Source organism: Thamnophis sirtalis, unplaced genomic scaffold, assembly GCF_051295495.1.
Source record: "Thamnophis sirtalis isolate CommonGarterSnake01/CBP01778 unplaced genomic scaffold, rThaSir2_p1.2 scaffold_8, whole genome shotgun sequence".
Classification (NCBI taxonomy): domain Eukaryota; kingdom Metazoa; phylum Chordata; class Lepidosauria; order Squamata; family Natricidae; genus Thamnophis; species Thamnophis sirtalis.
The window spans coordinates 77,719,518-77,734,387 of NW_028261388.1; the positions used below are offsets into that span (position 1 = coordinate 77,719,518).

The following is a 14,870-nucleotide window of genomic DNA, read 5'->3' on the forward strand; positions in this document are numbered from 1 at the left end:
GAAACAGAAGATAGAACATTCCATTCCACCCACGCAGTTTGCACTTAATTCACAAAATATGGAACTCTCTATAAATAGTATAGGAAAACCTATTCTTTATTATTTCCAACAGTTCATTGTTTCTTCCATACAGATCACACCATAGAATATGTAATTCCTCAACCTGCATTTGCCAAATCTGTTTTTTTGACAAAAGGCCAGTGACATGCAGATTACAAAAGGAGAGCCAGCCAATGAAATACAAGACAAAGGCCCTTGGCAGTCATATATCATGATTTCTATCAGTCTAGATTGACAGCTAGACAAGCAAAAATAAGCACAGTGGCAATATGCCCAGGTCCAAGCTATACAGCTTCAGTCATAAATTACACCCATTTTAGAAGAATATGTTATTTCACATCCAAAATTGCACACCATATGCAGCCTCAATATATCTACCTTATCATATTACTTACAATACTACACAATAGAAGCTGTCTATCCTATACCTAGGGATGTGTGTCATCTATTGAATTAATGAATCTACTCTATCCAGCATTTAAGGAGCCGAGGTGGCGCAGTGATTAGGGTGCAGTACTGCAGGCCACTTCAACTGACTGCTATCTGCAGTTCAGCGGTTTAAATCTCACCGGCTCAAGGTTGACTCAGCCTTCCATCCTTCCGAGGTGGGTGAAATGGGGACCCAGACTGTGGGGGCGATATGCTGACTCTGTAAACGGCTTAGAGAGGGCTGAAAGCCCTATGAAGCGGTATATAAGTCTAACTGCTATTGCTATTGCTATTTTAAAAATTGCAAATGCTAAACTCAGGAATGTTTGGGAGAGTTTTCTCACCTAACTTTTCAAATTGGAATAGCATCTGTAAGTCAGGTGTGCATCAAGCTAAGTCTTCCTTTTGGGCCCTAGGAACAAAATGGCAATATATCAATCCTGACCACCAATTTCAATTGACTTCTGGCTTAATATTTAAGAACTTTTTCTTCAATTGGATTGCTTTCACCATTCAAAGTTCTCCATCCCGGGACTTCTAAACCTGATTCAAGTCAAATGCCAATTTATGACATAGCAATAGCAATAGCAGTTAGACTTATATACCGCTTCATAGGGCTTTCAGCCCTCTCTAAGCGGTTTACAGAGTCAGCATATCGCCCCCACAGTCTGGGTCCTCATTTCACCTACCTCGGAAGGATGGAAGGCTGAGTCAACCTTGAGCCGGTGAGATTTGAACTGCTGAACTGCAGATAACAGTCAGCTGAAGTGGCCTGCAGTACTACACCCTAACCACTGTGCCATCTCGGCTCACACATAATATACGTATATGTTTGTATGAGTATCCAATGTAAGATACAAGAATGTAAGCAGCTATGGAAAATAGGCAACATGTTACAGCAAATAATCAGTGAAGATTTCCAGTGATATTTTTGATCAGCAGTTAGACAAAAAAGTAGAAAGCAATCAGACACGAGCTAATAAAACTATTTTAAAACCTCACCTTTTTTTTCATTTTTACGTTTTTGAAAATTGCGTGGACCCTCCACGTTTTTGCAAACATCGCTCCGAATGCAGTCGTATAACCCACTGTAAGAATCCAGGTTCGGATCTGAAACAAAGACAAGACTTTTTTTTTTCTCCCTATCAAGTATCTTACGACTCACAAACAATATGTGGGTTTAGCAAAAGGGAAAAAGATTCAGGCAACAAAACAGTCGCAAATTATTGGAATTGCTGGATTCTCCTGTTAAATAACATATACAATCCCCCCACAAAATTATGAATTAGTTGTAAATGAGAATGATAAATAATAGCTATAATGTACTTTAGCACAGGAAAGAAAAAGAAAATCTGTTGAAGATTAAGCAATACCTAAATTAGTCCAAAGTGAAGGGAACTGAAACATAAATGGGGCTGCCCTTGAAGAGCATTCGGAGACTTCAGCTTGTCCAGAAAGCAGCCGCGTGAACAATTGTGGGTGCACCTCGGTGCACCCACGTTACACCTATCCTCCGTGAGCTGCACTGGCTGCCTATTGGTCTTTGGATACGCTTCAAGGTGCTAGTCGTCACTTATAAAGCCCTTCATGGTATTGGACCTGGGTACTTGAGAGACCACCTGCTGCCAATTACCTCCAACAGACTGATTAGATCCCACAGATTAGGCCTCCTCCGAACCAAATTTTGTCTTGCGTCAAATAATGTAGCTTGATGGGAAATAATATCCAAGCCACACAATTATGCTATAGAAAAAAAAGCAAATACAAGACAAAGTGGTATGTTTAATTTTACGAACAATCCATGCATATTTTTTTTCCAAAAAATAAATTCCACTGTGTTCAATGGGCCTTTTGTAATGAATGTGCATATGAATGTGTTAACTGACATTCCTAAGACAGCGGAAGTTATTACAACAGAATAGAAATAAATTAAACATTTCATCAGCAATTTCCTGGGAAAGATTCCATATTAATCCAGCAAATCATATCCATACGTATCTCCTGCATAATTTATTGGGATGCAAATGAACTTCAACAGTTGCATATCATAATACAGTAATCATTCTTCTGAGGCTGTAATTCTGAATCCAGTTAAAATCTTCAAAGTTCATTTTCACATATTCTTGTTAGGAAATTGGATCTCCTTCAGTCTTGTCCTTCCTTGGCATACTTTTGACACAATAATTGAAAATCTTGGGATTCTTCCAAAGACCGTGATATTGCTTTCCTGTTTCTCCTTTGTCCCATTCTTTCTGCAATATAGCTGTCATAATATAGAACCTGAATTTGTATGATTGCAAACTTCATTAACAGTCTGCTAATTCCATATATTGTTGAGGTTGGGTACCCAGGATATTGTTGACATACCATTTCAGTGGTTAATAGTGGTTTCCCTTCCTGAACTAGCTAGCCAGTATGATTTCTACCACTCTACCAGAGGTGGGTTCCTACCAGTTCGCACCTATTCGGTAGAACCGGTTCGTCAAATCTACTGAACTGGTTAGAAGAGGTTCCAACCAGTGGACTCAGAAAGCAGGGCACACCTACAGAAGAGGTTCCAAATTTTTTTGAAACCCACCACTGGTCCTTGGATATGATTATTCTACACTAAAAAACAAGTTTACATCATATTCTTATGCATGCCCGTGCTGTGTGTGAGATAATTTAAGGTGGTTCTGACAAGTGTCATCGGCATCTTCATATACGGTCACATGGGCGGCAAGCCACTCCCATCCGGTCAGATGGGCGGCAAGCCACTCCCACAAAGGAGGCCACACCCACAGAGTAGTTTCGAACAATTTTTGAAACCCACCACTGCATTCTACATTTCACATTCTGGAACTGGAATATCCATTATAAATTTCTTTGCCTTCTTTGTCTTCTTTCCTGAGACTAAAATACTTTCAATCCATATTTCAGAATGTCAATTCTATATTTTCCACTATTACCTGTATATGATACTGACAAGATCCTGGCTGATCTGTATAATATAGAACTGATAGTGAAAATCCTTAATAAACAAAGGAATTATTCCCCCTGAGAAATGGAACTCAGAATAAAGGTGTGGCAATAATAATTCTGTTGTTCTGTAAGTTCTGATAGAACTTACTTTAATATCCTCCTGGATTGCTCTTTTGAGCACAGAGCAGTTCTTCCTGTTTGACCATGTCCAATTGGTGGTGTAACTCCCTGGATGTTGACCTATGCTGTGTTATAGAGACCCATTGTATTTTCTACACTGTTCATTTTTTGAACAAAACTACATCCTTCTGCTGTTGAATTATCCTCAAATTCAGTAATAAGATGGGTAATGGTAAATGAACTGAAATTAAATACAGATAAGGCACAGGGGGATATTGGTGAGTAGGAAAACAAAATTTGATTTTGAGGATTAATTTCGATAGGGTTAGATTTCTGCAAGAGGAATTCTGCAATCTGAGATCATATTTAATGCCTAATTGTTTCCACAGGTAGGTTTCCACAATTGTGTGAGTCACTTGCAATTGTTCCTTGAACCATTTGGACAAAACGAATCATTCAGATTTGTGCCTCAACTGTGTTACAATTAAAATATTGTAATTGACTCCATGTACTTAATTATTCTATTTTTATTTAGAATGATTCTATTTTTATATTCTGCTTGAGCAAAAAGGCAAGATGATAAAATCAATCTCTCAATCAACTTTTCTTACTGCAAACATTTGTTAGGTGGCATATAAAATAGGTTTGGCCCTAAGAAATATAAGATTCCCACTATAACTTAGCGATAAATAATATTTCTGCTAAAAAGAGTCATTATATGATTGAATTTCTCAATAAGTATTTACCCAAACTTGGAAAGTTTTTTTTAATATACATAAATACATACATACATACATACATACATACATACATACATACATACATACATACATACATACATATATATATATATATATATATATATATATATATATATATATATATATATAAAATTACAGGAACATACACAAAAAACCTCCTACATAACACTGCGAATTACAGTTAAGAACTTAAAAACCACAGTGAGAGAACTAATAAATAATGCATGGCTAAAACCATCTCTTAGTATTTAACTATGCAGTCAAAGTGGTAAAAGTTGTAATTTTCAGTTTTTAAAAAAATCAGTATAAATATTTTTTATTTTTAACTTCCTATCTTCTCCTCCTAGCTGTAGAATTTTCTGTTTCCCCTATAATTTGTTGCCGTACTTTATAATTAAGGCTTTTCAAAGGATTAAATTCTTTGTTTTAGCATTTGAATATTTAACTTTTTGTATTTAACTTTGCAATTATTAGATTTCTCCCACACTGTTTAAAAGATATCAATGGCACAAATAACGTAGAGTAGATATATATTAGTAGAACAACACAAGGAAAATATTTATTTGTTGTGAAAAGCTTTTCCAATTTCCAAACCTTTCTATTATGCCCTCTACTTTCCCTCTTCTACTGTCTCCTAGACCAGAACAGTTCTCTGGTTAAATGCCGACTCTAATCTAGTGTTCCCTTCCCAAAAAATATTTTGTTAAAGTGCTATTTAGAAAAACATTGCTTAGGCAGTCTTCCTCAGATCTGTATTTTGCAAGATTATCAATCATAGATTTTTTAGACCACTGGTAGTCAACCTGGTCCCTACCGCCCACTAGTGGGCTTTCCAGCTTTCATGGTGGGCAGTGGGGGGTTTGCTGTAACTCTGCTTTATAAATTTTATAAAGTAAAGTTACTTCCCTACTTTATAAATCATCATTAATATGGAACCGGTGGGCGGTTAGAAAATTTTACTACTAACAGAGATACAAAAGTGGGCGGTAGGTATAAAAAGGTTGACTACCCCTTGTTTTAGACTATACGAAAAAATTAATAAGAAATCCCTACAAAACAATAACTTAATACTTCTTTTTCAAGCTTAATAAATTACATTAATAAAGTGCCTTAGCAAGATAGTCAAAAGGAATATATTGGTTGACAGTTCTTTAAGACCACTTTAGACATTATGCAGTTAGTCAAGACTTCATCAAAATACAATAGTCGACAATATTAAAACCAATTAATAGATTTAAACCAGGAGAAAAAAAGCAGAGAAATATGAATCCCATATGTTATAGATTGTTCGATGAAAGTCTTGATAGGATTAAATACACAGTCCAGAGTGAAAATAACTTAAGAAAGGAGTGTTGCAAAGGAAAATCAGGAATTGGGTGTTGGCAACAGTTTCCTACGCAAGCAACTGTTTGACAGAGAAGTCCAAAAACATCCAGGGAAAGGACAAAGATACATCCATTATGACATCATCACACAAATTCTGTGGCTTACATGTTTGCATCAGACATTGCACCTCGATTCACCCACGTAACACCTATCCTCCGCGAGCTGCACTGGCTGCCTGTTGATCTCCGGGTGCGCTTCAAGGTGCTACTTGTCACCTACAAAGCCCTTCATGGTATTGGATCTGGGTACTTGAGAGACCGCCTACTGCCAATTACCTCCACTAGACCGATAAGATCGCATAGATTAGGCCTCCTCTGAATTCCATCAGCCAGCCAGTGTAGACTGGCAACTACTCGGAGGAGAGCCTTCTCGGTGGCTGCTCCGACCCTCTGGAACGAACTCCCCGTGGAGTTGGGGAATTCTGGGTGAATAAATGATAAACTAAATATCTCCAAAAGAGTGGCTGATGATGCAACAACTGATGACTGATAGATTAGTGGTAAATTCAGTCCAATGGAACCTCTCTGGATAAGAAGACGGTGAGAAATTGCCCACCTGAGTTTCACATAACTGCTCCCTTCAACTTGTTCAGAAAGTAGTTGTCCTGTTGGTCTGAGGTCAGGGAGACAAGGGAAGTTATCAAGCTCTCAATCACAGTAGAGCCTTTGAGAATACTGAGTTTGTCCACTTCACTTTCTAATCACTTTTTGATTTATAATTATTTCAAAATTAAAAAGATTTTCCAAACAATATTTGAAAAGTTATCTGGTAAGGAAAAAAGCTAACTAACAGTTTAAGGAACTGTAAAAATAAAATGACGAAAAGCTAAATAAGAATTTAATTTTTTGAAAAGATATAAATTGAGATAAAGAACTAGACAAATTTGGAATATTAGAACATTTGCTATGACTTTTGAAAAACTGAGCACACCAAACAATATTTTGTGGCAACGTGAATTGTTCAGTCTATTAAGAAAAAAGTTTATTGGCTAAAGGTTGAAAATAGAAACAAAGAAACTTGGGAATACAAAATATGACACTAGAGGGAACTAAAGATCTAGGGAGGAAAAAGAAAAAGTGTAATTTACAAAATGATAGACAAAAATATGTCATTTGAGACATATTTTTTTTAGAACTGCAGAGAGAAATATATAATTAAGATGACAATAATAATCTCTGGAACTGTAAATACATTATTTGAAGAAATGTCTAAAGAAGTGAAAGATGTGAAAGGACAACATGGAAGAATTTATAGACAGACGGGATGAAGAAGTGAAAAAAAATCCCAGATAATGTAGATGTAATAAAGAAAATAAAGAATCTGGATTATAAAGCAGAGGTGATAATCAAAGTGGAATTACAAATGATAAACCACGAGATTTAATATGATCTGGAGGTTGGATTTACAATATTGTTGGATTTACAAAAAAAAAAAGTTTCTGAAGCCTTGAAGAAATTTTTGAGAAAGGAAAATTTGAATGGAGATTCAATCCCATGACAGCAGCTTGATTAATTAAAGATTAAAATTGGCAGAAACAAAGGAATATAATATTGACTTATTTGATCAGGATTAAAATGAGAACTATTTCAATAGAAGTCCAGACACCTTTTAGAGACTTCTTGCTAAAACCTGGATAGAAAAGACAGTGTTTTTGGATTTACAAATGAATGGGGGAACTATGTGAAGAAGTGAATTACGTTTTTAATCTCATAAGAGATGGGGAAATATTAATCTGTTGGTAATTGTTGCAAGGAAGATCAGTAGTTATTTCTTTAAATATTATTTTATTATTTCTTCTCTTTTCTTATTTTCCCGGTGCATTTTGTATTTCTTTTCTTCTTATTCTCTTCTTTCTTTTTGATCTCAGTTTGTATCAGAGGTGGGTTCCTACCAGTTCGCACCTATTCGGTAGAACCGGTTCGTCAAATCTACCGAACCGGTTAGAAGAGGTCCCACCAGTGGACCCGAAAAGCAGGCCACACCTACAGAAGAGGTTCCAAAATTTTTTGAAACCCACCACTGGTTTGTATGGTCTTTTTGTATTGTACAACTTTAGGAAAGGCATTAGAATATACATGGCATTTTTGTGATGATGTCACTGTGCATGTGCTCCAGGAGTGGGTTGCTAATTTTTTTACTATTGGTTTGGGTGCACTCCCGCAGAAGCGTCTGGGTGGGTAGGCGGAGCCTCCCGCTGCTGCTACTACCAGTTCGCCTGATCCGGGCTGATTGGCAGCAACCCTCCTCTGATGTGCTCTTATTTTGGCATCACCCTGATTTTTTGCACATAGCATTAGAGGAAACTAGTGGCCAGTCTGAGATCATGAAATCAGTGTGATACAGATATGCTTCCACCAGTGGTGGGTTTCAAATTTTTTCCGAACCTACTCTGTGGGTGTGGCCTCCTTTGTGGGAGTGGCTTGCCGGCCATGTGACCTGGTGGGAGTGGCTTGCCGACCATGTGTTCTCTCTCTCTCTCTCTCTCTCTCTCTCTCTCTCCTTCCTTTTGTCTCTCTGTCCCTTTTTCCTTTTTTTCTTTCATCTCTCTCTCTCACTCACTTTTTCTTTCTTTTTTTTCTTTTTTCTTTCTTCCTTTCTTCCTTTCTTTCTCTTTCTCTCTCTATGTGAGTCTGTGTGTGTGTGTGTGTGTGTGTGTGTGTGTGTGTCAGTGGTGGGTTTCAAAACATTTTGGAACCTCTTCTGTAGGTGTGGCCTGCTTTCCGGGTCCAGTGGTGGAAGCTCTTCTAATCAGTTCGGTAGATTTGACGAACCGGTTCTATCGAACTGGTGCGAACTGGTAGGAACTCACCTCTGGCTTCCACCTTCTTTTATTAACGTTGCACTTAACATTTAAACAGTGTAAAATATATTGGTTTCTGAAAGTCCTCTGTAACTTTTCCAAATATTTGGATGTCTTAATCAAAATTGCAATGTTTCAAAGTTGAAATGCATAAGTATTTGCAAAGAAGGTATAGAAAAAAAAATTATAGAAATATGAATTTTATATAAAATGGCTCAGAATTACTTACAGTACAAAGAGTCTCAAAAGTTTTCTCAGAAACAAAAGATCCATCGAGGCCGAAAAGGAATATAGAGGCATAGGACAGCATTCCCCCAAGAATGATGAGATTGTTCATGTAAGGACTGGACATCTTTATTAGCCTTTGGGAGAAGAAAAGACAATTGCTATGAATCAATGCAATGTGATTTTTGTAGATCAATATTCAATCTAGTTCTTTTCAATATCTTAAGACTGCAAGTATTGTTCTAGAAATATTTCCTTCAAAAACCAAAATATTAACAGAGGAAACAACATTAGGCGCCAAACCCTCCTATAACCAACAACAAATTCAGAACATAAGGCAGCTGTGTCATCAAGCTTGGGGATCTCAAGATAATGGTGAATGAATGAGATGGCCTGGATTGCTCTCTGTGCTACTCTTGTCATTGAGGCTGATATTTTTAGTTGTATAATGCTTTTTGATGGTTTTTACTTTGTGTTTTTATTGCATGCCACTCAGAGTCATGTTCTGTGAGATGGATGGCTATGTAAATATGTTAAATAAATAACAAAGAGAAACACAGTATATTTATTTATTATATTTATATAGTCACCTGTTCTGACCTCCCTTGTCCCACACCGACACACTCCGAGCCAAAGATAAGTTACGGCATTTAACTAACAGACAGACAGGTCCTTGGCAGCAAACCGGCATAGACAAGTCCGGGCAGCAATCCAACAGAGATAAGCCCTGGCAGCAATCCAGCCTGCCAAGCTCATAATCCTGTTCTCCAACATTCGTTAATGCATTGACTTCTGCAAAAGGGGCGTGTGCACAAGCATTTCTTTTCTAGTCTGGAGAGGAGCCTAATTACCAGCAGCTGAGTGCAATTACCTCCTGTAATTGTGTAACTGTTCCTTACGCCTATTAGCTCTTCGGTGCTGGGCATCCAGGAACAACTCACTGCTGATGTCAGGATCACACTCCCTTGTCTCCTCCCCACTGGTCCAAGGCTCAGGCGCCTCCTGGTGGCCAACCAGCCTCTCTGCACCCTGCTCGGAGTCAGAACCCTGTCCAGGGTCCTCCACATCCTCCAGAGCTGACTCATAGGGGCCCCTCGCTGTCGGAGTCTGGTGGCAGCTCCAACGGCTCCTGCTGGGCCACAACAATCACCCATCGCACAGAACATGACTCTGAGTGGCATATTATATATATATATATATATATATATATATATATATATATATATATATATATATATATATATATATATATATATATATATATATATATATATATATATATATATATATATATATCTAATATGTGTGTGTGTGTGTGTGTGTGTGTGTGTGTGTGTGTGTGTGTGTGTGTGTTTTATTTGTGCTCATAAATAAATAAAGGGAGACTAGTATAGATTATTTCAAGCTATAAAGGGAGACTAGTATAGATCTATTTCAAGCTATATACCTTCTTCCCTGGCTTCAGCTGATAAGGAGGAGACCTGTGGCTTAATGGCTAAGACGTTTGCCTAAGATCCAATACAGCACAGGTTCGAATCCCAGTAAGGGTATGGCTAGCTGATGAGAGCTAAATAGTTTGAAATAGATCTATACTAGTCTCCCTTTATTTATTTATCAGCACAAATAAAAAAAACACAAATATAACAAAGACAAAAGTAAAAATATTGGGTTTCTGTCGTGATGGACTCTTGTGACGAGCCGATTGACAGATGATGGAAGCAGTTAGCTTCCTCCCATAATTGGGGCTTACCAGGGGTTGTGACACTAAATATATACCTTCTTCCCTGGCTTCAGCTGATAAGGAGGAGACCTGTGTATATATATTTTTGTGTTTGTGCACGCATCAGGTATAAGAATGTATATGCATATATTTATGTGTATTCTCACAAGGTAGAATTGTTATTTCAATTGCATATTCTGATAGCTTAATAACACTCCATCATTGGGAATAAGGGAAGATTTTTAAACCGAAGAAGCATAAAGCCTTCTGATATTTCAGCACCATGATATAAGAAAGAAAGGTTATTAAAGTAGTTATTAGCCCAATCCTGCATATAAATGATTGCATGACTGGAAATTGAATTCCTATCTTTTTTGTAAATCTGAAGGCCAGCTATAATTTCTAATTGGCCTTTTGATTTAAAAGAAAAAAAAAAGAGATTTTCTCCCACATAGATTTGTTTTTATCTTTTAGAATTTATCTTCTAAAAGGCCATGCTGATAGTACAAAGACAACTTTTATCCAAAGATTAAGGAAGAAGCAAATCCATGCTTTCATCCACATTAATTCTGTCTCCAGGTATGGTTCTGCATTTCACACACATTTGGAAATTGCAAAAGCAGAAGGCAGGAATTTAGACGGAATGATGTCTTGCTTCTCATGTTATCTATGGATGTGAATACAGATTCTTACAGCATCTGGCTTAGCACTTTTGCCTTCTATAAGATAATAGGATTATAATTGTCCCCTCTAGTAAATAGCTGTTTTAAAATACCAGCTACACTTATTATGGATGCATGCTGAGATAACATTTAAAATGCTAAAACGGTATATTGATTAAAATAAATTGGCATGTATTTTTTAAACAAAAATCAAAGCTTCAAATGTCTTTTAAAATTATCCTTATGTCAGCTATAAGAGATAGAGGGATTATTTAACTGTACAGAAATATAGAAGTTGCTCTGTCTAGAAAGGTCTAGGTCTAGGTCAAGAATTAACTCTCGGAAAGTTAATCACTACAGTAGACTTTTGTACAGAATTTCAGAAATATAGAAATCTATCTACTTGCTTTATAATTAAGTTCAAATCAGTATTATTATGATTAAATATCTTTGATCTCTTATACTAAACAACTTGTTATATTACACAGTGGTTTAATTAGCTGGGGATTATGCTAACAATACACAGTGGAAAACACTAATTTTGATCAAACAGAATGAAAAGCTTTAATAAAATGTTTCAACATAAAGATACGTGTCAACTTTCCCAGGTAGGCAAGACAGGAAACATGACCCAATGAATTAATTCTATTTTTTTATAAGGCTATGTTAACATAATCTTATTTATTTATTTATTTGTTAGACTTATATACCGCTTCATAGGGCTTTCAGCCCTCTCTAAGTGGTTTACAAATTTTTTAGCAAATTGAGTCAGCAACTTGCTCTCACAGTCCGGGTCCTCATTTCACCCACCTCGGAAGGATGGAAGGCTGAGTCGACCTTGAGCCGGTGAGATTTGAACCGCTGAACTGCAGATCACAGTCAGCTAAAGTGGCCTGCAGTATTGCACCCTAACCACTGCGCCACCTCGGCTCTTAATAATCTTGTAGGTCTGAAACTACAAATCTCCTGCCATCTCCTTTACAGCCTGAGAACTTGCTGAGGGCAAGTGTCCCTTCTGTTCCTCTTTCTCTTTCCATTATACAGCTGCAGGTTATGTCCTCCCATATCTGACTATTTTCTAACAGAATCTCTTCCCATTTCCCAAGGTTATTTCCATATATCAATACTTTAAAGGACCAGTAATTAATTTTTTTAAAAAAATATATAGCCAAAATAAAGTACTATTGAAACATAGGTTCCAATGGAGGAAAATTCATTTGCTTGAGCCACTGAAATCAGATGCATACAAGATATGTTACTCGATACTCCTCTTGAGTTCAGTAAGAGCAAACTCCTCTCCATAGAAATATATAATATTACAGTATTGCAATAAACTGGATGTGGAGAAATGGAAAATTAGGTGGGACCATCCCAGACAGACCTGTGCACAAAGCAGTATAGCCTTAACATTTTCCATACCTGATCCAAAATGTACAACTTACTTCTGATTTCTGTTTTTGATGTTAAAGAACAAAAACGCACTGGCCATGATCATTCCCAAGATAGTAAGTGCTGAAAGAATACTGTAGAGAGGCAGAGAAATCTTACGAAGTTGCTTTTGGATAATTGTTCTATCCTTTGGAGGTTCTTTCCCTACAGTGAAAAGGAAAAAAAAAAGTGAATAAGTACGACTGGCTATCCCAGTTTTGTATATTGAACCTTATTTTCAACGTATCTCTCTCTTAGGAAATGATAAGTTAGAGGTAAATTGCAGAAGTCCAGTATCTTGTGCTCCAATGAGCGGTGCATTCTTGAAACTGAATCTTGAAACTTTTTAGGCACTGGCCAAACTTGGGAGAACTTGAATGATGATACACTGGTCTCATAGAATCATAGGGTTGGAAGGTTGGAATCCAACCCTTCTAGTTAATCCCCCTGCCCCAGACAAGAGTTCTTATTCCATCCCAGACAAATGGTTATCTAATCTTTTCTTGAAAACCTCCAGCAATGGAGCGCCCGTAACTCTAGGAGGCAAGCTGTTTCATTGTTTTCACTGTCAGGAAATTTCTCCTCATTTCCAGGTTGGATCTCCCTCTGACGAGCTTCCACCCATTACTTTTTGTCCTGCCCTCAAGTGCTTTGGGGAACATACTGGCCCCCTCTTCCCAATGACAACCAAGTGTTGCAATATGGCTATCATGTCACCCCTAAGCAGAGGTGGGTTCCGATCAGTTCGCACCTATTCGGTAGAACCGGTTCGTCAAATCTATTGAACCGGTTAGAAGAGGTTCCACCAGTGGACCCGGAAAGCAGGCCACACCTACAGAAGAGGTTCCGAAATTTTTTGAAACCCACCACTGGTCCTTGGATGTGATTATTCTACACTATCACGCTCCTATTTATAAAACTCAGTGCCTCTGTGAAAGGTAAGGATGACTACTGCGTTTGTGGTGCAATCAGAACATTGCATGTGTTGAAGTTGTTTTAACGCAAACCAAAGATGCCTTTTAAAAAACAAGTTTACATCATATTCTTATGCAGGCCAGTGCTGTGTGTGAGGTAATTTAAGGTGGTTCTGACAAGTGTCGTCGGCATCTTCATATCCGGTCACATGGGCGGCAAGCCACTCCCATCTGGTCACATGGGCGGCAAGCCACTCCCACAAAGGAGGCCACACCCACAGAGTAGGTTCCAACAATTTTTGAAACCCAGCACTGCCCCTAAGCCTTCTCTTTGTTAGGCTAAACCAGAGGTGGGTTCCTACCGGTTCGCACCAGTTTGGTAGAACCGGTTCGTCAAATCTACCGAACCTGTTAGAAGAGGTTCCACCAGTGGACCCGGAAAGCAGGCCACACCTACAGAAGAGGTTCCAAAAATTTTTGAAACCCACCACTAGACTAAACATACCATGTTACTTTAACCATTCACTATATGGTTTAGCCTCCAGACTCCTTAACAATTTTGTTCCTGTTCTCTGAACTCTATCTAGCGCCTCAGCATTATGGTAATAAGTTGTAGTATTTCAAGTGTGGCCTCTCCAGTGCAGTATAGAGAGGTACTATCACTTCTTGTAATCTTTATACTATCCCTCTGTTAATGCAGCCTGCAGATTGGCTTTTTTGGCAGCTGAGGCACACTCTTGGCTCAAACTTAAGTGGTGATCCAGAAAGACATCTAAATCCTTCTCAAAAGGTACTACCGTTGAGCGAGGTACTGTCTATTCCGCACCTGTGCATTTGTTTCTTCCTGCCTAAATGCAAGACCTTATTTATCTCACCACTGAATGGCATCTTGTTGGCTAGGACCCAATGCCCAAGTCTATCAATTCCTTCTGAATCTTGAGTCTATCTTCATTAACGAAGTAATGGGTTTATGTCATTACATGAAATCTTATAAGATATTTGTATCTCATAAGAGCCAGTGGATTCACCTTGATAAGTGAAATAAGACTTGGATGTCTCACAGGATTTCAGCCATTCTGCCATGCATTATTACCGAAAAAGCAAATGTAACCTGTAAATCAATAGTCACATTTTTCTGTCAGTGTTTTTTAAAAAAACAATTGCTCTTCTTTCTTTTTTGCTGGAATGGAGAATAAACCTTAAAAGCATAAAGTTTAAAATAAGGTTAATATGAATTACTAGAATTATCATTTTTGGGTTCTGGTTTTTATCTAAATCTCCCATGTAAGAGAGAAATCTTGACTTGGAAGATTTAAAAGTCACCTGAAAAATATTAAGAGAGTTTTAGAAAAATGTTTGCTTCCTACCCAAAGGGAATTTCTCTTTCCTTCTTAAATTCTGAAA

At 37.6% G+C, this 14,870-nt stretch overlaps 1 protein-coding gene across 1 annotated transcript in view; it reads right to left on the reverse strand.

Annotated features, from left to right (window-relative positions):
- GABBR2 (gamma-aminobutyric acid type B receptor subunit 2) overlaps positions 1 to 14,870 on the reverse strand; it is a 398,087-nt gene that overhangs the window by 132,497 nt on the left and 250,720 nt on the right. The window contains exons 10-12 of the mRNA XM_087721949.1: positions 12,567 to 12,717; positions 8,747 to 8,879; positions 1,492 to 1,599 (exon numbers count right to left, since the gene is read on the reverse strand). Of these exons, the coding sequence (XP_087578075.1) occupies positions 1,492 to 1,599; positions 8,747 to 8,879; positions 12,567 to 12,717 (392 nt within the window). The remainder of the gene's footprint in view (positions 1 to 1,491; positions 1,600 to 8,746; positions 8,880 to 12,566; positions 12,718 to 14,870) is intronic.